This window comes from Parambassis ranga, chromosome 15 (assembly GCF_900634625.1).
Source record: "Parambassis ranga chromosome 15, fParRan2.1, whole genome shotgun sequence".
NCBI classification, from domain to species: Eukaryota; Metazoa; Chordata; class Actinopteri; family Ambassidae; genus Parambassis; species Parambassis ranga.
In genome coordinates this window covers 12,351,130-12,375,291 of record NC_041035.1, presented here as the reverse complement: position 1 = coordinate 12,375,291, position 24,162 = coordinate 12,351,130, and the positions used below count along the sequence as shown (strand labels likewise).

Sequence of the window (24,162 nt, the reverse complement as noted above, 5' to 3'; positions counted from 1 at the left end):
TATTTTTTGCGCAATGCTTATTTAAACTGTCACAAGTTTTGGCGAGCCAGGCTTTTATTTTGAAATGTGACACCGGAAATGCCTGCATTTGGTGTCGTGTGACTTGACGCTGCTGTTGGGGTCTGATCGGAGTGCGGCAGTACTGAAGGCAGGGGGAGGGGCTGCGGTGAAGGAGCAGAGTGTTGCAGGCAGGACAGAGCTGGACATGAGGGAGAAGGAGAAACGTTGTAGGCGCTCCGGCGGCTTCATTGACCGGCGTGTCATCGTCCACCGGTCCGCCGATCGAGGTGCGGTGCGGTTGTGCACTTTCTGCTTGTTCTCTGTTTTATTGTCTGTGCTCGGGCTTTTGGTTTCAGCTGCTGTCAGTGCTGTGAAAGGTGCTGCGTTTGGTTTTACAGGAGACCTCCAGATATACCGCAAAGAGTGTCTTTGCTGCTTTTTACCTTAACAATGTTTGTCTGCTCTCTGAAACAGAGGGGCATCACCTCTGCTCTGTGCTGCAGCTCTTGGTATGTTGTTGTGCCACATCACAGTCAAATGAATAAGAAAAGTTGCAGTGGGCTGTGCTGTTGCAGTGTGGTGGTGATGATTGTCCAAGGCCTTCTTTAGGAACTGTAATCGAATAATAGGGAGACTGGAGAGGGCTTGTTTTCCTTTGGTGGGGTGCCGCATTGCCTTGCCCCTCTTGCTTGGATTATAGTTGACAGCAGGATTTTAATTTTACCCCCTCCACCAGGTGAGGATGCAATGACCGGGGACACGGACAAATACCTGCGGCCTCAAGACCTCAAAGAGCTGGGGGATGACTCCCTCCCTCAGGAGGGCTACATGGGTTTTAGCATAGGAGCCCGCTCCGCCAGGTAGGCATCTGTCATTTCTATTATTAATATCTAAAATAGGTGTTTCATCATTCCCGCTTTTGATTCTGTGGCGGCCCTGAGAACATACTGGTGCCATGAATAGCTCCTGTTAGACTGATATAGATTATATAAAGCACAACGCACATATTCACTCACAAACAGAGTCATGGAAGACACTAGAGAAAGCAGCTGGAAAGATGCCATCTGATGATTCCATCTGACAAAATGATTCAGCGTTTTGTGTGACCTCATTTAAACCTTAGACAAAAAAGTTACACACGTCCACCGTAGCGTAACACAAAAGATAAAGGTGATCAGCTTTTGATACTCAGAGTGAACAACAGCTGCATTCTGGGATACACTCAAATAGTGGACAAAGTATGTGGTGGAAAACTGGCAGGCTCCAGTGAAAACACATCAGCAGTGTATTGTAGCCACACTGACAGATGGCAGATGCACTGTGATAAAAAAAAGAAAACACTAACTGTGACAGGAAGCTGCTAACATCAGCAGGGCGCAGCGAACGAGGGCTAACAAATGGAGAGATTTCATGGAAACAAAGATTGTTTTGTTTTATTCTGGAAAGAGTTGGGGCAGATTTTGTGAAAAGAATTCATAAAGGGACAGTTCACCCAAAAAATATTCATTATTTTGTGGCCTGTAGTGCTACTCATCAAGATTGTTTGTGCCATCATCTAATTAAAGTGAGCATCACTCAGTTTGTGGGGCTCAAAAATAAAATTTTAAAATTGATTTTAAGGCAACAATGTGACCATTTGTTGTGATGGAAATTGATCACGTGCCATTCACAATAAATTGATAATGAGGTGAACTCTTCCTTTAAAACTGTAAGAAAACACATTTAAGGTTTAGATTTGTACGAACTAAACTGACTCCTGTAAACAAAACTTAGATGCTTCTTATTCATTCTAATGCACTGCTGCATTACAGTGTGTAAGCTGAAACATCAGATTTTAATATTGTTGACTTTTTTTTTGCAGGAGTGTAAAGCTGTGTAATATATAACCTCATGTATTGATTGATGTATATGACGCTGAGCAAGTCCTTTGCTTTGCCTTACCTTTTCTGTTTATGACATCGACATTGCATGGTTTATCTTTCTGACTGGGCTGCACGCATATACAAACGCACACTCATGTCAAACTGAGAAAAATGTGTGCCTCTATAGGCAGCGTGCAACCATGCAAGCATCAATGTCATATGTATTTAAAAAAAAAAAAGCCACATCACGCTCAACTGTCCTTCAAATGCTTTGCTTTTCACTCTACTATTTTGTTCTTTTTCTTGTTTTCCTGCCCCCTGTCCCTCATTCTAGCCCTAGAATCAGGTAAGAAAAGAGCAGTAGTGGTAGAAGTAGGCAGCTTTAGCTGTGTATAATCACCATTTACTCATAAAACCTCTAACCCAAACCACCACCACCCATCACTTATTGTGTCTATTTGTGATTAAGATTTGTCTCAGTGCTTTTAAGTGTATTTTAGAACCATTACTCCATTGTAGCTGATTCATCCTGTTTTCTCACCAACAAAAAGCCATCATAGCTGCAAGTCATGTTTATTTTTGACGCAGGTGTGGAAGACTGTGTTGCTGTACATGAGAAAATAAAAGCAGCACTTTGGTGTGTTGTTTCTTCTGTTTGTGTGTGGACTAATATCCCCCTTAATGTTGTTGTTGTTATTGTTTTTTGTTGTTTTTTTTTTGATGTGGCTCAATCGTACGTGGCACTTTATATTTTTGAAGTGCTGCTAAAAGTGTAACTTCCAGGGATTAAACGTATCAGTCCATATTAAAAGTCCTATCTGTTTGAGACGCTCTGTTAGTAATTGGAGATGTCCCAGGACGATTTAGGCTGATTCTGGTTGCTAAGTTATGGTTTACAGAGATGGAAACTCTGACATGGAGACATTAACGCAACACTCACATAGATGTGCTGTGAGAGTGTCAACAGTGCCTCTTTGAGCCCACACAGATGCCTTTTTAAAACCATAGGACTGTTATATACATAACGATGCCAAATGAAGGGGGAGTGTAGGTGAGGTGATTGATAACTGTATGCCCAACTTAGTCCCATATTATATTTCTATACGTAGCCCACACCTTCATTATTGAGGTCAACTCAAAAAAGTGATCACCTGAGCTCCTTATTCATCTTGGGGAAGAGATTGAAGTCCAACGATCTGACTTTTTCAGTCCTGATAATGATACAGATACCTGAGCTTTGCATGTCAGTCATTAGCCGATATCGATCAAATACCATTTCCTTTGCAGATATTTCAAGTATCTGTTAAACTTGTAGGTGTAAGGAGTGAAATGGCACCATACAGCGCCCTCCATGTTGAGCTCTGCATTTGTTGTAAGTTGTTTTTACTGCCATGACATAGACTTGAAGTGAATCGATCAGACCCGTTGGTCAGTTGGTTATTTAGTCGATATCGAGTCGATGTTGAATATTCAGTGCATTTCCACTAATTATGTAAATCAGGTAAACATGGCAGGTTTTGTAGCAGATATCTATGTTACTAGATGGCATTAGCGCTCAGGACTTACTCCTCTTAATCTTTTGATCTACTCACGTAGCTGTCTCAGAGATCACTGTAGTAGAACCCCATGCTAGTGAGACTCTTCTCAGGTAGTTGACCTGCACCGATTTGGCTTTTCTTAGGAGCCAGTGTCTCTCTTGGAAGCAGCCTCCAAACTTGGCAGATTGTCCTTTGACGTGTGCCTGTCTGGGTTTTATTAGAATCCCACAAACTCACACCTTGGGTCTTTTGGTGTTTGTTGTTATGACACATTTCTGGGACATATCTTTATACCACTGTGTTGTGGTTGGTGACAATGACCAGGGTCATCTTCTTCAAGGCTGCCTTTGACTCGTTTGAATTCAGCAGCCCCCTTCTTCATCGTGCTGTAAGAATACCCTGCTGTTTTAAGGCCATGAGCTTATCAATTACTCTTTGAGAAAGTTTAAAAAAATGTGTGTGAAAAGAAAAAGAAAGATGGAAAAAATGAAAAGTCTTGTTGGAAGAGGCTTCTAGGCTTTGCAGATGAACACAAATAGCAAACAGATCAGTGGTGGAAACACAGAGGGTAAAGAATTTTAGAGGAGGAGAGGAGGATGGACAGAATGAGAAAGAGGAGGAAGCTGTGAAGAACAAACAGGGCTCGGGTGAGAAGAGAACGGGAGGGGAAAGGGTGGTTGTGTGGTGCTGACATGCCAGCGAGTCCATTCAGTCTGTACAGAGTTGCTTGGTAACTTCGATGGCGGGGTAGGCAGTCCATGCTGAATAAAGGGCTTCTCTCTGTGCTGAATAGTGTGCCCACTCAAACACGCTGAGCTCTGCATTTTCTCCCCCTCGCTCACTTGTCCTCAACCCCCCCCCCCCCCCCCCCCCCCCCTTTGCACTCATGCACGAGGCGCATCAATACACACATAGACTGAGAAAATAAGGCACACAAGCTCCAGCTTTGTTAGGTGGTATAGTGTCACTTTACAAAGCCCCTTATAGAAAATCACAGGACAACACACTCCTCATGTTTATTATATGCCTATAAGATGTGTGTAAAGTGCCTGGATAGCAGCTCTTCTGCACTCATCAAATCCCTGTAGGGAAAAAAGAACAAGAAAAAAAACCTGAAAGAAATCTACAGCTCCGCATTGAGAGGCTGCAAAAATAGGCACACGTCACCGTCGTAAAGCAGACTGCAGCAAGACAGATGGAAAACACCAGTTTCTTTTTTGTGTTTGGCTGCTCTGAAACAGGTTGAGGTCAGCTAATCTTAGAATAAAGCAATGTCATTCAGCTCAAGTCAGATTTAACAGAAGAAACAGCTTTGTCACTAGAACAGGATCTGCACAAATGTGTATCCTTTACACTCTCACCTGCCGGCCATTGACTGCTAATCTGCCATACTTTATCATTCAGACACACTTAGTCACATCTATGTTCATGATACACCTACATGTAGAGGTAATCTTTGTCTCCTTTCCGTTTCCTCTATCTCTTAATGCAAACACAGTGACCTCACTCTCATTTCCATCTCTGAATAACCTGTTGCAGTATCTTATCCTCGTGGGCTCCTCCACCTCTCTCTCTTTTTCTCTCTGTGTTTTCCGCTCATTACTTTTGGACTCTTTGTCCAAGTCAGTTAAAACCTGGTTCCCTGGAGGTTGCATGTAATAATGGACTCCTTGCTTTTTGTTTTTTGCCGTGTTCCCCTGCCCGTCACTTGTTGTTGCCCGCGGCACTGGGTTGCGTGGTAACATGTAGCCTCCGCTCCTTCAGTTCGGATAGGTCCAACACACTCAACCGGAGCTCCTTCGCAAGAGACAGTATGATGATCGAAGAGATTCTGGCACCCACAAAGGACACGGTAAGGCCCAGTTCTTATTTCTTAATCTTTGACTGTCTGTCAGATCGCTTGAACCATTTCTCTGTGCTCTCTTTCTGTCAACGTCTCGATCAAAATGCAGGCTGAGTAGATTACAAGCAAGGGAGCAGGGTAGCTTTACTTGTCTTGCACAGAGGTCATAGCAGAGGGAGTGTTCACACCATGCCAGCGCTTGCCAAAGTGCTGAGGATGAGTGTACAGCACCTTGACGAAGAGTTTATTTCCAAAGCTAAGGGCTTTGAGAGGCCCCCTTTGCTTTCTCATGGAAAAAAAAAACCACACTGCAGCGTCCTGCTTGTTTTATTGGTAAAACTTGACATAGCCACAATATGTAGTTAAGACTCTTGTTTTATATTATCAACACATGTTTGGGGCCTGTAAACTGCAGCATTTTACTATATGTGTTTATTTTTTCTTATGCTTAATGCTTATGCTTTTCTTTGTTAAACTAGTATAATATGTACTTAAAAGTATACACAATGATGAAATGTGAACTTCATTTCCAGTCTCATGATTTCATCTCTGAGGAGATAAGGGTGTGTTTTCCTTTTTGAAAACTATTCTTCAGAGAAGTAAAGCTCAATTCATTTGTATGGCCCTCTGAACTGCTGCTCTTCTCCCCTAAGCTTCAGAGTGTCTGTAAAGACATTTCCTACTTGGTTGACCCACTCAATAAGGTATAAATATTGATGGATACATTCCTCTGTGTCACTGTCACAGTTGGTTCAGCTCCCATGTCTGTTGAGTTTTGTTTGTTTTGGCTCTGTGCCATTCTCATCTTTTATTTGAGCTGAATGGTCATTCCCATGCTCCTTTCAGTCCATGATTCAGTGTTCACAAACAAAGCTGCTTTCCAGTTTTTCTTACATTGTAATCATTGCATGTTCATTTTGTCTGTTTGTGGATTGTCACTGCAGATTTATAGTAACACATTCATTATATGTTGTTTGTTGTGTCTTCTTGTTCTGGTTGTGGCGACACATGTTGAAAGCTGTAAATGTAATCAAGGTGTTACAAACTGAGACCGTATGATGGTTTTTCACATGTACCAACCAAACATTGATCACGCTCACAGACACATATAAGTAACACCCAGACGGCCCATCCTCTGTCAGGAAAGAACATGACCTCTGCTCCACAGTTGTACATTTCATTATAAGGGTCGATGGGAACTGAACTGAGGCAGAATTTACCGAACATCTGAAGTTGCTGCTGGGTGAAAAGCTTTGTTGATTGTGGAGATGTTTGAATGGTGTTTGTATTCCATATTAAAATGTATACATTTGTTTATTTTTTTCCAATTTTCATTCAATAACAAAGAACTAAATACACTGCAGTATGATTCAAACCAGGGGTTTGAACATTCGTTGCAACACATTTAGAACACAAGTTTATGCCACTTTCTCGAGGTTTGCCATCATGGTGTTGTATGTTTTCATCTTAACTCTTGGGTTTTTCATCTTTGTTTTTTTTCTGAACTTCTTCACCTGCGGTCTTTGTCTCATCTCTGCCTTTGGTTTTCCTCCTCCCAGCACCTTGCTGTGACCAGAGACTACAGTTCTGAGTGTATGCGACGCTACAGCTGGACTCCTGACACCGTGGACCACAGCCACAACACTGTGTCCAGCCCCATTCACTCTGGGTAAGAACAGCTGCACTGTCGCCTCCCATCTGTCAGGATGTGTTTAACAGCCTGCACACTTTCATTAAACCTTCTCTGTGTGTATACACAGATACACACAGTTTACCTGTATTTGCATCCATACAACAGTTGCAGAAATCTCATATTTTATGCTTAAAGTGCAAAACTGTTGTAGCGTCTTTTGTTCTCCCCCTCCTCAACGAGTCAATATTCAGCAAACCCTGCAGCACTGATGCAGACAGGGTGCAGGGCTGTGGGATTTCTGCAGCGCTGCCACGGTACACGTTACATTACAGCAGCAAAAGATACACTTCATCCTCTAAAGCTCTCATGTCATACCATAAGTCTGGAGACACGGTCCAGAAGTCTCCGCTGTGACTCTGTGACATCATGCCATTTCTGTCTGTACAGAGACAGAGTGCAGGCTCTGTGTGAGCACATGGTGCGCAGTCTTTCATTTGGATACACCGATAAGATTTCATGCTTCCATTCACAGTTTGAATATATGACATCATAAAAGTCTGCTTTAAATGAACAGTGCTGTCTTTGCTCAGAAATGAATTGCTGGGATCTCTCGTGGAGTTCTTATATTTCTGTTTTTTGTTTCTTGTTTGTGCCATTTTTGTCCATTTATATTATTTCGTTGTTGGTCCCATGTATGTCACTATATTCAGGTCTCCCTCTACTTTTCCCTTGTAGTTTTGAGTCTTCTTCCATCTTCAGTGTGTACCACAGATCCCAGCCATGATTGTGAAAATGTTGATACTAAAACTAGGTTCTGGGGGTTTGCCTCCTGCATTGTCTCCATGTGTTTATTTTGCAGCTTCTCCTCCCCGCTCCCTCAGTATGACTCCAGGTGATGACTGAGTCCGCTGCTTTCACCCATGATGCCGCAGTGATGTCACTCACTCACTCACTCACTCACTCGCTCCACCTCTGTCTCCTTCTCCTCTCCCCTCTTTCACCAGTCTGTGTTCATCTCATCTGTGTGTGGTCTGGTGTTTCATTTGCATTGCTTAGATATTAGAAGTGTGTAGTGGACGTGTTTGGGAGTCCTTCGTTGATGTGCCATGTCTCTCTCTCTCTCTCTCTCTCCTTTTCTCACAGTGCATATTGAAAATAAATCTTCATCAAATTCTTACAGGGATTCAGCTATTTGTAACACACAGGATAGGAAACACATCACACCAGTGAAAGCTTCAGGCTTCAGTTTCTCTTTTCCATCCCTTCTCTAACTCTCATGATTATATTAATAGGATGGCTCTTAAAGGGACGGTTCACCTCCAAACTAAACGTTCAGGTTTTACTGTGGCCATCAGTGCTACATATTGATCTAGATTATTTAGTGTTATTATGTGAGTTTTGGAAAGATTTGTGTCTTCTGTTCTCTCCAGTAAAATATAAGAAAGATGCCAACAACCCTCATTAGTGAGGTCTCTTTCTAGAAAACTTTACCTGGTTACAAAAATAAATACAAAGAGCAAATTTTACAGTTCCAACTGAGCACCTGTATCACTACGCAAAGACAACATGTATCCACCCATTTAAAACATATGCCTACACCAAGAAAGACACCTGTCATCATGGCCCCTCACGGCCAAACCTAGATGGATAATTAGCACTGCAGGCCATAGGAAAATATACATTTACGGTGAAGAACTGCCCCTTTACCTTGGAAGAGCAGGACACATCACATTGCAGTCACATTAACCCTTTCTTAGCAAAACATTTGTTTAATGTGTTTAATATTTGGTCACTGAATGTTGCTTTAGAGGGATTGAATCTTTGGCCACAATCTCACCTTTAGCCTCAGACGCTGAAACTAAACTTTCTGCAGCTTCGGTAGCCCTCTGTTTAGTTTCACTCAGTGTTTAATGTTCCAAATTGAGGCAGATGAAAGTGAGAACTGCCAAGTTTCAGAACTCAAAGCATTTTTTCTCATCCTTTCTCTTGTTCCTTCTCTCTTTCCTTGTGTTAATTTCTGTCTTTCCCTTTATTTTATTTGGGTGTACGGTGATCACAGCATGGGAATCGTCCTCCTCCTCACTTGTGTCCGTGGCTTCAGTCTAGCTTTCTCTTCTGTGTTTTTAATTTTTGCTCCTGTTGAAATGTTTTTTTTGACCCCCTGCAGGTTCTTGGTCAGCTTCATGGTGGATGCCCGTGGTGGTTCCATGAGAGGCAGCCGCCACAATGGAATGCGCATCATTATCCCTCCCAGGAAGTGCACGGCACCCACACGCATCACCTGTCGCCTGGCTAAAAGGCACAAGCTGGCCTACCCCCCACCGATGGTGGAGGGAGAGGGACTTGTGAGTCGCCTGGTGGAGGTCGGACCGGCTGGGGCTCAGTTCCTTGGGTAAGCTTTAAGCAAGAGACAAATGATAGTGATGGAATTTATAGGTGTTTTAAGTGTCAGGAGAGCTAACTAACCTTTTCTCTCTCTCAGTCCTGTGATTGTGGAGATCCCTCATTTTGGTTCGATGCGGGGAAAAGAGAGAGAGCTGATTGTGCTGAGGAGCGACAACGGAGACACCTGGAAGGAGCACCAGTCTGACTTTAGACCAGAAGACCTCACTGAGCTGCTTTCTGGAATGGATGAAGGTAAAGTGACAGTTACAGAAAGGCAACATTAACTGATTGCAGCCACTTTTTTGTATGCACACATGAAGGTGAGCTGAATCATTTAGAATAAACCTGTACTACATAACCCAAGGCTATGTGTGAGCTGGTGACCTAGAAAATCGGATTTTCACCCCAAGAGCATGTTTTTCTTATGAATCCAAGCTGTTAAGCCGATTTAGTGTGTTTTAAATGATCCAGGCTAAAATATTTATAACTGAACAAAACCTTGCTGAAAGTCACTTTTATGAAAATAATATTTTCTGCCTCAGAGCTGGATAGTCCTGCAGAGTTGGAAAAGAAGCGCATTTGCCGCATCGTCACCAGAGACTTTCCGCAGTATTTTGCTGTGGTGTCACGGATCAAGCAGGAGTCTAACCACATGGGTCCTGATGGAGGCCTGCTCTCCAGCAGCACGGTGCCCATGGTCCAGGCCTCTTTCCCTACAGGGGCACTCACCAAGAGGATCCGGGTTGGCCTGCAGGTACAGTAAGACTTTTTGGAGCGGCTCAGATTTCTTTCCAAATGCTGTCATCAGACTTGTTATTTATTTATACATGACCTATTTTTGGGGACATTTGATTCTACCTGACATGTCTGGGTCAATTAATTGCAGTAAAAGTCTGACTGAGCATTTCTTAAAGTTTGGACAACTGATAAAATATTAATTCTGTCCTTCTGGTCAGGCCCAGCCTGTGCCAGATGACATGGTGAGGGCGGTCCTTGGCAACAGGGCCACCTTCAGCCCTATTGTCACTGTGGAGCCCCGAAGGAGAAAGTTCCATAAGCCTATTACTATGACGATCCCAGTCCCTCCCAGATCAGCGGAAGGCCACCCCAGCGGCCGGAGAGGCGACTCAGCACCATGCCTGCGCCTACTCTGCAGCATCACAGGCAAGTGGACCACCAGATAACTAGAGCATCACATGATGGCATGACTCTGAACCCAGGCATAGTCAATCCTGTTGATGAGAGATTTAAAAGCTTCAGGTTTGATGTCAAACCCACAGGTGGATAGAGTGAAGATGAATAACTAAAAAGATAAAAGAGAAGAGGATGACAAAACACAGAGAGGCTGGAGAGGCTCTGAGCTTACTTTTTGGCTTCTGTTCCCCACAGGAGGGACGTCTCCTGCGCAGTGGGAGGACATCACAGGGACCACACCATTGTCCTTTGTAACAGATTGTGTCTCTTTCACCACAAATGTGTCGGCCAGGTGAGCCATACACATACACACTCTATACACCATAGACCACCAAGTCAATCTAGATGTTAGTGAATGTGTTGTTTTTCTGTCTATACTGACAGCACTGGTTAGTTAGTAATAAACTAACTTTACACTTAACCAAGTGGTAGAAATTTATAACATGTGCCATATGACCTCACTGAGTAAACTTCCATCCTAACTAGATTTGAATCATGTGGTTAGTGTGCGGCCTGATATTAACAGAGCACCCGTTAACTCTCTGTAATTAGATTGCTACACAGCTGTCATGTGTCTGTCTGCAATCAGCTTGTTTAATCCCTATGAAATGTTTTTAAAAATCAACCTTTTTCTTTTTTTTTGTTTTTACCACCACCTTTCCTGTCCCTTCCTCCTTCCCGTCCTGCTCCTCCTCTCCTCTTACCTCTGTCCTCCACCTCAGGTTCTGGCTCGCAGACTGTCACCAGATTCCTGAGACGGTGAGTCTAGCGTCTCAGTTATACCGGGAGCTGATCTGCGTGCCATACCTGGCCAAGTTTGTGGTTTTCGCCAAGATGAACGATGTCATTGAGGCTCGGCTGCGCTGCTTCTGCATGACTGATGACAAGGTGGACAAGACTCTTGAACAGCAGGAGAACTTTGAGGAAGTAGCACGGAGCAAAGATATTGAGGTGGGGATGTGTGTCACCTGAACAATTCCAATATTCCAATATGTATCCAGTACAATGTCAGCTTCATCTAGCTCACCTCCACCTTGTTCAACTTTTTTTGGTCCATGGACTTTTGTAGGTTCTCGAGGGCAAGCCGATCTATGTGGATTGCTATGGAAACCTGTCCCCTCTTGCCAAAAGTGGGCAGCAGTTGGTTTTTAACTTCTACTCCTTCAAGGAAAACAGACTTCCTTTCAACGTTAAGGTATAAAATACATTCCTCCTGTAAGACTCCTTGTCTGCTAGAGTTTAGTGGAAATGTTATTCACTGTTGACTCCTTTTTAAAGTTAGATTGCTAATTCAATTAGCTTTTTAGCTGACATTCATGGCAATAGAAATGCTCTTTTGACATGCTTACTTTCAAATGAATCATGTTTTAACCTGCTAATCATTACATTTGTATAAAGAATGACAGACTTTGAACTTGTTTTTGATTGCAGTAGAAAAAAATGTGCTCCTGAATTTGTTTACATTTACATAGCATACACTTTAAATGGTCATTAAATGGGATGAATTCTTTTTTGCTGACTCCTACAGATCAGAGATATGGGCCAGGAGCCATGTGGCCGCCTCTCCTTCCTGAGAGAGCCAAAAACAACAAAAGGCCTTCCACAGACTGCCATATGCAATTTGAATATCACACTGCCAACCCACAAGAAGGTAGGATCAACTAACAGCTCATCCTGTTTAGGCCATGTCATATCATCTATATGTAATAAAGTGGAAAGAAAGACATTCAGAGAAGTCATTGAAGCTCATTTGGTCCAGAAATGACCTGCTGCTTGTGTCTTTTGTTAATGTTAAAGCCTGTGCCAGTCATAAGACCCCACAACGTACACATGCAGCCACACATGCACATCATGCCTCGATCAATTGCCTGGCTCAGTGTGGGTACATAGGAATTATGCAATTATTGTTTGTTTGTTGTGGTGTTGACTGATCACAAGAAACTGTAATTATTTTTGCTTTTGTTATGTTGCTGTTTATTTTTATTAATCCCATAGATTTTTTCTGATGCCTTTTGTTGTTTTTGCTGCTCCATTTTCATCCCCTGAATTTCATTTCTACCCCCGCTTCCCGCTCACTATAACTTCCCTGCTCTCCATTGTGTCATCTCTCTCCTCTCCTGCAATGCATCTTGGAATTACCACAGGATATGGAGTCTGATCCTGATGATGAGGTAAACAGATTCTTCATCATCACATGGAACTGCTTCTTCTCTGCCGTCCTTTTCTGTTTGCTTCAAATGTGCAAATATTTTGTCTGTAGCACCTGGAAAATAAGTGTGTATGTGTGTGTATACAATGCTTCTGACTGCATGTAGGTTGTTGTTTTTTGTTTTTAACAGCTGCGTCATTGCTGAGGTGACCCCATGTAGTGCATGTGTGGAAATGTTTTAAACAGCAGGGATTTATTTATTGTTGTCTCCATCCAGTCCAGTCCAGTGGAGCCACAGCTTGTTTGTCATCTCTATCCTATTTTCCATACATGTTCAACAGGACTCCATCATGACTATTAACTCATGGGGGACTATGGTGTCTTTTGCCAGATTAAGGTGTAACCGTACTCATATGTCCACCCAGTCGTTTGTTTTGTTGTATTTGGGGTTTCCCTTGTTTGTCACCTTTGTCCTACTAACAGCTGCATGCCAAAACATGGACATAGGAGGCCAGTTTTATATTTGAGACATTATACAAGGGCTGATTGAAGTCAGTGACCTATGTCAGAAGGAGATGAGTTGTACTGTTCCTGTTATAGGCATGCAGAGGTCATCTTTTTGACTGATTACACAACAAGGTTGAAGTCAGTCATTTTTGGGGGGGCCAACATTGAAAAGGTGCAACATCGGGACTATGAGTGTTATCATATACAGCTCTCTATCAGTGTGCTGTTGTCATTTAATAATCTTTCAACAACATGTCATAGGTATTTTTAGTGGTCTCCTGTGTGGTGACAGTGATAGGCCTTCAGGGATGGAGGCTCTCAGGACCAGTCTCTCTCTGCAAAATTTGAATTTGTCAGCCCATCTTTTTGCCACCAGAAGGAGCACCTTCAGTTAATGTTGCACATGTAGAACCCCTTTGTGTGATCAGCTCTGGACGTCAAGGTAGCAGATGAAGAAAAATGTCACATGTGCTCTAAATGACCAGAAACAGATGACAAAAATGACTTCAAACTTCCTGCATAATCAGTCAGAGATTTTTAACTGCGTGTGCACGTAATGAGAGCTGTGCAACTCATCACTCCAAAGGCCAAGTTGGATCTTGCCCATGCTTACCTCTTAATTGGAGCAGGTCATACAGACAAAGCACATATTGTCTAGTTATTTCACATCAATGCTTTCGGGACATGCAGCAAGTGAAGAGAAGCAGGAACAGTCCACCCCCCTTCCCACAGGAGGCACTAATGAACACCTGCAGTGCCTCCTTGTGCCAGTACTAACAGCATGCACTAATTCACTAAAACAGGACTATATCCATGCAGCAATAACATCTATAACGAATTTTGATAGTCTAGAACCACATTTCATCATATTTTTTATGTTAAAGCATCTTTTGTTCTTTTTTGTTTGTTTCAGACTGAAAAGCCAGAACGACGTCATACCTTTGCCTCCTTAGCTTTGCGTAAGCGCTACAGCTATTTGACCGACCCAGCAGCGAGTGAGTTTCCCATTTTTACTTACATAAAATTATTTATTTTACAAATCAGTTTTAGTATCTGAAGGTCCCGTAATGTAGTGTGCACATTTCTTTCATATACATCTAGTATAGAAAGAGATCTACATGCTCATCAATCATTTATTCTTACCACCTGAAACACACTTCCACATCATCTGTCATCCATCACACATTTGCATGGTTTACTGTGATCCGCTTTGCTTACCCATCCCATGTTGGGGGGAAAAAAATGTCTCCCTGTTCCAGGCATCTTATTTTACATTTGTGTACACACTGGGAATCTGTCTTCTCATTTATCATTTGAACAAAAAATGTTTTGATTCATGTGGAATAAAAATATTCTTTTGTATGGTTCTCATTCTTTTAGTGACCATTTCACTCTTTTATTGGCTTTATGATTGTGTGCGGCTGTGTATTAATGTGTAACGGGTTGCACTTTACATTAACCTCATCCCCTCTATTGTGACAGAGCAAGAGTTATTTTTATTTAAAAATTCCCTTTGTAAAATAGTGGCACCTTCATTGCTACCATTCAATATTTCAGGGTCAGTTTTTATGCTATTTCATGCATATTTTACAAAATCTGAGGTATTCTGCCCAACCAAGTAGTGATATCACTCAACACTTGGAATAATCATAACAATATCTTAAATTACACACGGAACATGTGATAATTAATGATTTATTGTTACTGTTTTGTGAAGTGCAACCTCATGTTTTATTTTAAATCATGACCAAACAAGTATGATGATATTTTCTTCTAAGTGATATACACTTGTGGGGTCATCTGGCTTTAAAAATGTACTCAAATGAACACTTAAGGACATTTTGACCAAACATGTACAGCAAAAGGCACTGTTGCAAGGAGGCAAATAGATTAAGCACATCAAAAGTCAATGGAATTGTACTTTTTTTGTTATCATGTCATTTTTTTGTCATCATATGTTAAGCATTTTGTGTTGTTATCCACACTTCACTCTGTCAGTTTTGTTAGTAGCTGTCATTATATGTCATTTCTCTTACATTTCATGTGTAAAATTTTGCTTGCTGCTGTGAATTATTGCTTTTCTGACTGACTCAAATTTCTCTTTCTGGTTTTTATGTTTTATTTAAAATTATTTTACGTTACATTTTTCTTTTACTTCCTTATTGCTTTTGGTTTAATTTATTATTAAAGAAACAACTGATCGAAGCTCGCCGAGAACACAGCCTTCTAGCTACCCTCACAAACCTGTCTTTTCAACGAGATCTTATCAGGCGTGGTCGCCTGTTCCTGTCGCCGTCCCTGGCCAAGCCAAATCTGGGTTTGGCTCCCTCTCCAGTTCGTCTTCCAACACGCCCTCTGCCTCTCCATTAAAGTCTGTCTGGTCCATCAACTCTGCCTCCCCCATCAAGACCAACATCCCTGGATCACCTGCCTCTTCTGTAAAGTCAGCTAGTGACATGGCCTCTCCCATCCGCTCTTACAGAACCATCTCCTCTCCTATAAAAACTGTAGTCCAGCAATCCCAGTACCCTATCCAGGTCACCCCCAGTCCCTTGGCTTCACCAGGGAAAAGTGCCCCAGATCCTTTATCAATGAAAGGATTGGCAGCGTTGTCTGCTCGGACCTCACCTATAAGTAGCTCTGGAGGAGGTAGCCCTCTTCTTGAAAGAGCATCCATGGGCATGACCCCGCCAACTTCTCCCAAATCTTCTCTCACTATGTTCAGTTCACCCCTGCCATACAAAACCATTGTGGGAGGCTCCAGTGGCACATCTTCCTCCTCACCAATAAAGACAGTCCCTGGTCTCTCCTCTGTGCGTTCTTTTGCTGCAGATGCCACTGGCCCTGCAAGAAACCTGCTTTCTTCTCTATCATCACCACTTAAACACAACACCTCTCCAAGTGCTGCAGCTCTAATCAATGGAACTGTGTCGCCGACACAGTACCGCTCTTCATCTCCAAGCAGTCTGCAAGAAAGAATTCAAGCAACCACCAATGCTGCAACGACAAGTGTCAATGCAGCCTTTGATGAGGTTGAAAAAACATTCAATTCTTGCTCTGCAGGTTATGGCACCCTCAAGTCCTTGTCCTCTTCTGCATCCTCCTCATATCAGTCCATTAGATCATCAGCGTCCAGTTCCCTCTATGCTTCTCTACGGTCCCCCCCTAATGCCACCACTGCTGTAACGTCCAGCACAATGACTGTTCCAGTGTACTCTGTTATCAATGTGCTCCCAGAGCCCCAATTTAAAAAGTTGCCTGAGGTGTCAAAGTCAGCTGCTGCTCTCCTGTCCCCAAGAAAGACTGTGCCCCCTGAGGTGAATGCTCAGTTGCAGTCTTCCTTTGCCAGAACTCTCTCTCCCATAAAAGCCCCTTTGTTTTCCCCTGGTCTCAAAGCTAACACATCACCACTGTCATCCAGCCAAGAAATTCTGAAGGATGTAGCAGAAATGAAAGAAGACTTAATACGAATGTCAGCCATTTTACAAACAGACCCAAATTCCACAGCCAATAAAGGTTTTCAGTCTGATTCACCCAAAGAGGCTAGGATAGAGGATGAGGAGCCATATCGGATTGTGGAGAAAGTAAAACAAGACTTGGTCAAAGTGAGTGAAATTCTCACAAAAGATGCTGGGAAGGATAGTAGAGTTTCCTTATCAAGGAGTTCCTTGGATGACATCCACTTCTCAAAGGTGCATGTTGAACAACCACCCAGCAACTGGAGCTATCCTCCAAGATATGAGACAGTGGTTCCTCAAGCCAAATCAAAAACAATACCTGACAGAGATTTCAATCTTTCCAAAGTGGTTGACTACCTGGCCAATGATGTGGGCAGCAGCTCTTTTTCCAAAACACATGACACAAAGCATAAAGCAGATGAGGGTAAAAATGAAGGAGAGGGCAAGGAGAAGCAGAAACGTGTCTTAAAACCTACTATAGCTGTTCAGGAGCAAAAGCTCAAAATGCCTCCAACAAACATGCGGTCTTCATCCTCAGATAAAGAAATCAGTAAAGTAGCTGATGCTCTTTTTGGAGCAGACACTGTGCTCGAATCTCCTGATGATATTTCTCATGAACAGGATAAAAGTCCTCTGTCAGACAGTGGCTTTGAGACCAGAAGTGAAAGGACACCCTCTGCCCCCCAAAGTGCTGAAGGCATGGGGCCCAAGGCCCTTTTTCAGGACATCCCAGTTCCACCAGTAATCACTGAGACTAGGACTGAAGTTGTCCATGTCATCAGGAGCTATGAGTCCCCAGAGGATAACAAACAACCTGCACCGGAGGAGCCACATCCTGTCAGATATATTGATTCAGATTCTAAAGGGCATCTGAATCAAACTCCATCAACGACAGAACAGAATAAATGCTATTCAATAAAAGTCAGTCCTGATGAGGATCCAATGGGAAAAGGGATGAGAGTAAAGGAGGAAACTCACATCACTACCACCACCAGGATGGTGTACCACAAACCCCCTGGCAAAGAATCAGCATCAGAGAGGTGTGAGGAAACTATGTCTGTGCATGACATAATGAAGGCATTTCAGTCAGGCAAGGACCCTTCTAGAGAGCTAGCTGGACTGTTTGAACACAAGTCTGGCAATGAGGAAACATCACAGAGAGTCCTTGAGGACATAAACTCTAAACCCAAGGTTGAAAGAATAATTGAGGTTCACATTGAAAAAGGCAATAAAACAGAACCAACAGAGGTCATCATCAGGGAGACAAAAAACCACACAGAGAAGGAAATGTACTACTATCCAGGCTGTAGACAAGAAGAGGAGGAGCCTGAGGAGTCACTTCCAGTGTACCTCGACTCCCCTAGAGTGAATACACCCATGTCACAGGAAGAAGACAGTCGCCCTAGTTCAGCCCAGCTCATGGCAGATGACTCCTACAAAACACTAAAGTTACTTAGCCAGCAGTCTGTAGAGTACAATGAAGATGAATCATCTGAGCTTAGGGGAGAATCATACAATTTTGCAGAGAAAATGCTACTCTCTGAGAAATTTGATCAGTCTCATTCTGATACAGAGGAATATTTGAGAGATAGGTCTCGCTTCCACTCGCCAGACAGAAGCACTTACAGTGAGGGTAGAGCTGGGGGGCCAAGGACAGAGTATGTCTTTAGGTCATCAAGAAATGTCTTTGACAAATCTGGACGAATGGCCAATGTTGACGATAATTTTGACAAACTGACACTTTTGCAATATTCCTCTGAGCCTGGTAGCCCAAAGCAGTCCGTTTGGATGTGTGTGTCAGATGATGTGCAGAGAAAGGAAAGAGAGCAGCTCATGTATGAGGACAGAGTAGATAGGACTGTCAAAGAGGCAGAGGAAAAACTAAGCGAGGTGTCACAGTTTTTTCGCGATAAAACGGAACAACTGAATGATGAGCTGTCATCTCCTGAGAAGAAATCCCGCAGACCAGACTTCAGAGAATCACGATCAGGGCCCAGTTCTACACACAGCAGTCCAGAGAGATCAGCTTATAGGAATGGAGGTAGTGGGGAAGAGTGGAGCAGAGAAAGGCTTAGGGACAGGTTTAGCTCCAGTGACAGGAAATGTGCCAGTTTACCCAGCAGCCCAGAAAGAAGAGTATTGTTGCAATACACTGATTCAGATCCAAGAAAAAAAGGAGAGGGCAAAACACCAGGAAGCACAGGTGAAAGCCCAAAGCAATTTCAAATGTCTTCCTCCAAAGTCAGTGCAGTAAGGCTAAAGTTTGAGCAAGAAGCTCAAAGGCAAGATAGGAGTTCTCAGGGTGCCCAAAATACAAATCCCCCTATCAGGAAGCTCCAGGAAAGTAAGCTACCTGTGTACCAGGTGTTTTCTGGATCAGGTGTTCCAAAAACACCAGATAGTCCCAGAAACCAGAGGAGATGTTTAGAGAGTGAATCAAATAAGTACTCTCCCAAGCATGAGAACAGTGGAAAAGATCAGGAAGAGAAAAAGTCATTCAAAACATGGGAGAGCCAAGGTTATGGAAACTATAAACCCCAATCTCCAAAGCTATCTCATTCTTTAATCCATGACACCACGAAAGATGGCGATGATAGTGATTCCCAAAGACAAGAAACAACTAAGAAAATTATCTACACAGAATTTGTTGTCAGAGAAAGTCCAAATAGCAATGATAGTCTAAAAAAAAACTCGGAATCACAAATTCCTGTAAAAAAGCCGTCTAATTTCTCTGAAAATCAAAAATCCAGTTCTTCAAAAATAGATGCTTCTGTTGAGCCACATGAGAGGACAGGGTCTCATATACCTACTTTAACTAGAACTCGGTTACACAGTAGCTCTGATTCCAACAAGTCTACTCGTGGATCATCATTAGGAAGATCTACAGACTCATCAGAGAGTAGCCAGTCAAATGTTGTGTGTAACGGTGTCGATAGTGACCAAGTAGAATATTTGGATCAAGTAACTCCTGTAATTGTCACTGAGGGTTTCAAAGATATCAAACCCTTGCCTGTATATGTCAGTATCCAAGTGGGAAAGCAGTATGAGAAAGAAACAGCCTCTGGGCAGCTGGGCACATACAAAAAGATAGTAAGCCATGAGAGTAGGACAGTGCATGAGACAAGGGGTGCGTTTTACACTGTCAAACAAAAGCCATCTCCTCAAGGAAGTCCAGAAGATGACACTCTAGAACAAGTGACTTTCATGGACAGCTCTGGGAAAAGTCCTGTTACCCCTGAGACCCCCAGCTCAGAGGAAGTGAGTCTGACCTCCAGGACACCAGACTCTGTGATTGGCTTCATGCCTGGCATGCCAAGTCCTATCCCAGAGGAGTCTGAGGAGGAAGATGGGAAGACCTTTATCTACAAAGGGCCGTCAAAGGAAAAATCTAAGCCAGCTTCCCCAGAGAATCACAGTAAGAAACAAGATGGAGAAAGACAGAGGTCAAAGGACAAAAGAGTGGCTTATATAGAGTTTCCACCTCCTCCTCCTATAGAGCCAGAGCAGTCTGAACTTGAGAAAAAGGGTTCATGCGCTTCTTCTGAGGCAGAGACAGAGATGATGGAGGTGAACCTTCAAGAGGAGCATGATAGGCACCTCTTAGCTGAACCAATTATCAGGGTCCAGCCTCCATCCCCTATTCCCCCTGGAGCTGATAACAGTGACTCTAGTGATGATGAGTCTGTCTTCCATCCCATCCCTGTCAAAAAGTACACATTCAAAATGAAAGAAGAAGGAGAGAAGCGGCCAAAAAACAAAAGATCAGAGAAAAATGGAAATGGCAAAGAGTCTGGGATCAATGGTGTTGTAAAGGTGGAGGATGCGGACTTTGAACAAAATGGTAATGACCAGTCAATCACTGACTGTTCAATAGCAACCACAGCCGAGTTCTCCCATGACACAGATGCAACTGAAATAGACTCATTAGATGGGTATGATCTTCAAGATGAGGATGACGGACTGAGTGAGGACCCTAAAACATCAAGTCTTTCTAATGATGGCAAAACAGCTGACCGCTCATTTAGTCAGTCCAAACTTGAAGTGATAGAGGAAGAGAAATGTGAGGAAGGAGGGGACAATGGAAAGACTAAAACCAGTACATCCTCGGTGAAAAGTAGTGGAGATGAAAAAGATTATACCCTCGAAGGAAGACATCCAGATAGGCAGGGCTTTGCCGATAACTACTTTGGCTACCAACTGGAAGAGGAACTCAATTCCACCTTTAAAACTGTTGCCACAAAAGGTCTGGACTTTGACCCCTGGTCAACAAAAGGTGTTGATAATGAAGGTGTGTTTGAGTCCAAGACTAAAGAGGAGGACCCCAAACCCTTTGGTTTATCGGTGGAGGACAAATCACAGGCTACAACACCTGACACAACCCCCGCTCGAACACCAACTGATGAGAGCACACCGACTAGTGAACCTAACCCCTTCCCTTTCCACGAAGGGAAGATGTTTGAGATGACTCGCAGTGGTGCTATTGACATGAGCAAGCGGGACTTTGTTGAGGAGAGGCTTCAGTTTTTCCAGATTGGTGAGCATTCCTCTGAGCCTAAAACAGGGGAAAAGGGGCGCGGGGGCAAGATCCTGGGGGTTCTTTCCTCTCAGTCAAAAACAGGGGAGAGGGCCACAGTAGATGGGAAGGTGAAGGTAATAGATACTACCATAGACAGCAGCACTACACCAACAACAACACCAGCACCAACTTCAGCAAAATGCAGCCCTGTACAGCCTGGCAGTGACACTGATGGCCCCGCCTGTGAAGCCACAGCTGAGACTGCCTCCTCATGCACAATCACAGCCTCTAAGGTTGATTCCAAATTACGCACTCCTATTAAGATGGGCATAGCTGCTTCGATAACTGTGAAAAAAGACTCAGGTGATCTCACGGATTGTAAAGCTGAGATGTCAGAGGGTCAGATGGTGCCAGAATACATTAGTATAGAGAGTCAGGGTACAGACAGCCAGTCTACCAGTCACACAGAGCCCAGGTTAGAAAGAAGAGATTACCCTTCTGAAAACTGCAACAACAACAATAACCTTGAGTCCTCCAGTGTGCAGGCTAACTATATTCAGTGTGGTAGTGTAGTGTTTAATTTACAGTCCTCCTCTGAGCCCACCCTTCAGAAAGCCAGCAGGATAGAAACGCTTTGCTGTAAGGATTTAGAAGAAAGGGTGGAAGTACACAGTAGCAGTCAGGTGCCAGAGCAGAGAAATGAAACTGTTAAAGAAAATGAGGGGAAGCAGCCCAAGTCAAGACTTCCAGTTAAAGCATCAGGGTGGTCATTTCACACACAGGGAACAGCCATAGGCAAACAGAAGCCCAAGCAAGCAGTGAAAGTTGAGGTCAAGAAAAGAGGAGAGCCAGCCATAGCCAAAGTAGAGCCCAGGTCGAGGATACCGATCAAGGATGTTAAAAAGAGCAGCCCTGCAGCCACATCCAGCTCAGTTGTATCAGTTCGAGTTACCTCACGGCCAATGAGGAAATTGGACTCAGGCCGTGCAGCCATACAGTTGCCCTCAAGGCTGCCACTGACGGACAGGCATCAGGTCAGCAATGTCACAAGTGAGGCAGCATGTAGTCAGGACAGACAGGAAAGCCCTAGTGAGCTTTGTAAGCGCACCATCGAATACTTTAAAGACATTAGCGGGGAGACGCTAAAGTTGGTGGACCGCCTGTCAGACGAGGAGAAAAAGACGCAGACAGAGCAGTCGGAGGAAGACAGCACCTCCCGGAGCACCTCTCTGTCGGACGCCTCCCAGCCTTCCCAGCCCTCCCAGCCCTCCCAGCCCTCTCGCTCATCCAGGTCTGGTAGAGGTTCGAGGGCTGAGGCCGGGGCCGCGTCCGTAAGGGCAAAGGTGGCGACGACGGACAGGGCCTCCGGCAGTGAGAGGAGCAGGAGGAGTAGGCGGACTGGTGGGAAGGAGGGCAGTCAGGGACTCACAGGGTCTCGAACGCCTCCCATCGCGGAGATCAAGCCTAGTTTGTAAAATTTTCACACTATGTTTAAAATACATCTCTATATTTATATATTTCACTTTTAGTTGCATGACATCGTTGTGATCGTTTAATGGATTGACTGGAATGCCTGTGGCGTGTTTACATATTCTCTTCAGAACAGTAGCTGTCATTTAAATTTATTTTTTTTGTCATTAATGTACTGTGTACTGTATTGTTTGCAAGATTTCTCTTTCCCCTGTTCCCCTCTTCCAACCCTGTCTAATTTCCGTATACTAGAGTGAGCATGCCAGTAGTAGCGACTGGTCACTGGCACAACCAGTCCTGTGTTTTGACAACTCCCTGGTTTGTCTGTCTGTCTGTGCAGGGTGGAGTTATTGTGGTAGTTTGTCGTTACAGAATCTTCCATGCAATTGTCATTCAAACTAACAAGTGTTGGTTAAGAACACACAAAAAGTGCCTTCGCATGTTAACGTTGTAGATTCTAACATAGACCTATCCACCCTAGATTTGTCAAAGTATGAGTCTGTTGTTGAGAGTCATGTTATGCGTTGTTTTGTGTGGTTCTCATGACAGTTACTGCCTGCCTAGAGGATACATACCACAAACAGTCACAGAGCACCACTTAGTCTATGGACATATTTAAGTTGCCCATAATTGTCTCTATTATGAAATATCCTTTTCTTGCCATCTTGGTGAAAAAGGTAAACATACATACAGTCATATTCAAACCTTTGTAATATAAATATTGTGAACACAACCACGATTAATTGTTTTAATTTTGATGAATAAGTGGCCAGAAAAGGAAAATTACATGTTTATTTTCTCTTACATTAATATAGAGGGAGAGAAGAATGTGATTTGTATTAATGAGCCATTGTCTTGTCTGTCTGCAGGTCCCCAAAGTCCTTGTGAGCGAACAGACTTGCGTATGGCTATCGTTGCAGATCACCTGGGGCTCAGCTGGACAGGTGAGAATGATACCACATAGCTGTCTCTCAGTGCTTGCTACCTTTCTGAGGCCTCACAGTCTCAAACCTGGACATTTACTGCCACCTTCAGGCTAACAGTATGTCTTGCAAAAGCACCACAATAGGGTGTTTTAATACTGTCCTTCTCTGCCTGTATTTTTTTTAAACTTTAATACACAAAATGCATTAAAGTTTCAGTTTTAATTTTGAAGTTGCCATGTGTGTCCCATCACAGAGCTGGCTCGGGAGATGAACTTCACTGTGGATGAGATCAACCACATCAGACTAGAGAACCCCAACTCCCTGACAGCACAGAGCTTCATGCTTCTGAAGAAGTGGGTCAGTCGAGAAGGAAAAAATGCCACAAGTAAGACTATTTTTATATCTGGTCTTTTTGGTATCTCATCAATCTTTCTCCATTTGATATGTCAACATTCACATTATTAGTAAGCTGATAATTGTAATGATCACAGGTAATAATCGTTTTTTTTCCTCCATCCACAGCGGATGCCTTAACTACAGTGTTGACCAAAGTCAATCGGATGGATATTGTGACTTTACTGGAGGGCCCTATATTTGACTATGGTAACATTTCAGGCACAAGATGTTTTGCTGATGATAACGCTGTTTTCCGGGATCAGGCTGAAGGTAAGGTTTAGCTCT

The 24,162-nt window shown here is 43.3% G+C and overlaps 1 protein-coding gene across 19 annotated transcripts in view; it reads left to right on the top strand.

Annotated features, from left to right (window-relative positions):
* Positions 1-24,162, top strand: part of ank3a (ankyrin 3a) — a 101,358-nt gene that overhangs the window by 68,322 nt on the left and 8,874 nt on the right. For 11 of the 19 annotated variants that reach the window (XM_028423055.1, XM_028423054.1, XM_028423047.1 and 8 more), the window contains 16 exons: positions 737-860; positions 5,150-5,252; positions 6,803-6,912; positions 9,044-9,268; positions 9,359-9,513; positions 9,804-10,015; positions 10,218-10,425; positions 10,651-10,747; positions 11,178-11,406; positions 11,525-11,650; positions 11,984-12,106; positions 12,600-12,626; positions 14,025-14,106; positions 23,425-23,499; positions 23,735-23,866; positions 24,004-24,147. In XM_028423055.1, the coding sequence (XP_028278856.1) occupies positions 737-860; positions 5,150-5,252; positions 6,803-6,912; positions 9,044-9,268; positions 9,359-9,513; positions 9,804-10,015; positions 10,218-10,425; positions 10,651-10,747; positions 11,178-11,406; positions 11,525-11,650; positions 11,984-12,106; positions 12,600-12,626; positions 14,025-14,106; positions 23,425-23,499; positions 23,735-23,866; positions 24,004-24,147 (2,172 nt within the window). Of the gene's footprint in view, positions 1-736; positions 861-2,196; positions 2,209-5,149; positions 5,253-6,802; positions 6,913-9,043; positions 9,269-9,358; positions 9,514-9,803; positions 10,016-10,217; positions 10,426-10,650; positions 10,748-11,177; positions 11,407-11,524; positions 11,651-11,983; positions 12,107-12,599; positions 12,627-14,024; positions 14,107-23,424; positions 23,500-23,734; positions 23,867-24,003; positions 24,148-24,162 lie in introns of all 19 variants that reach the window. The other 8 variants (XM_028423042.1, XM_028423052.1, XM_028423046.1 and 5 more) reach the window with 4 other exon arrangements.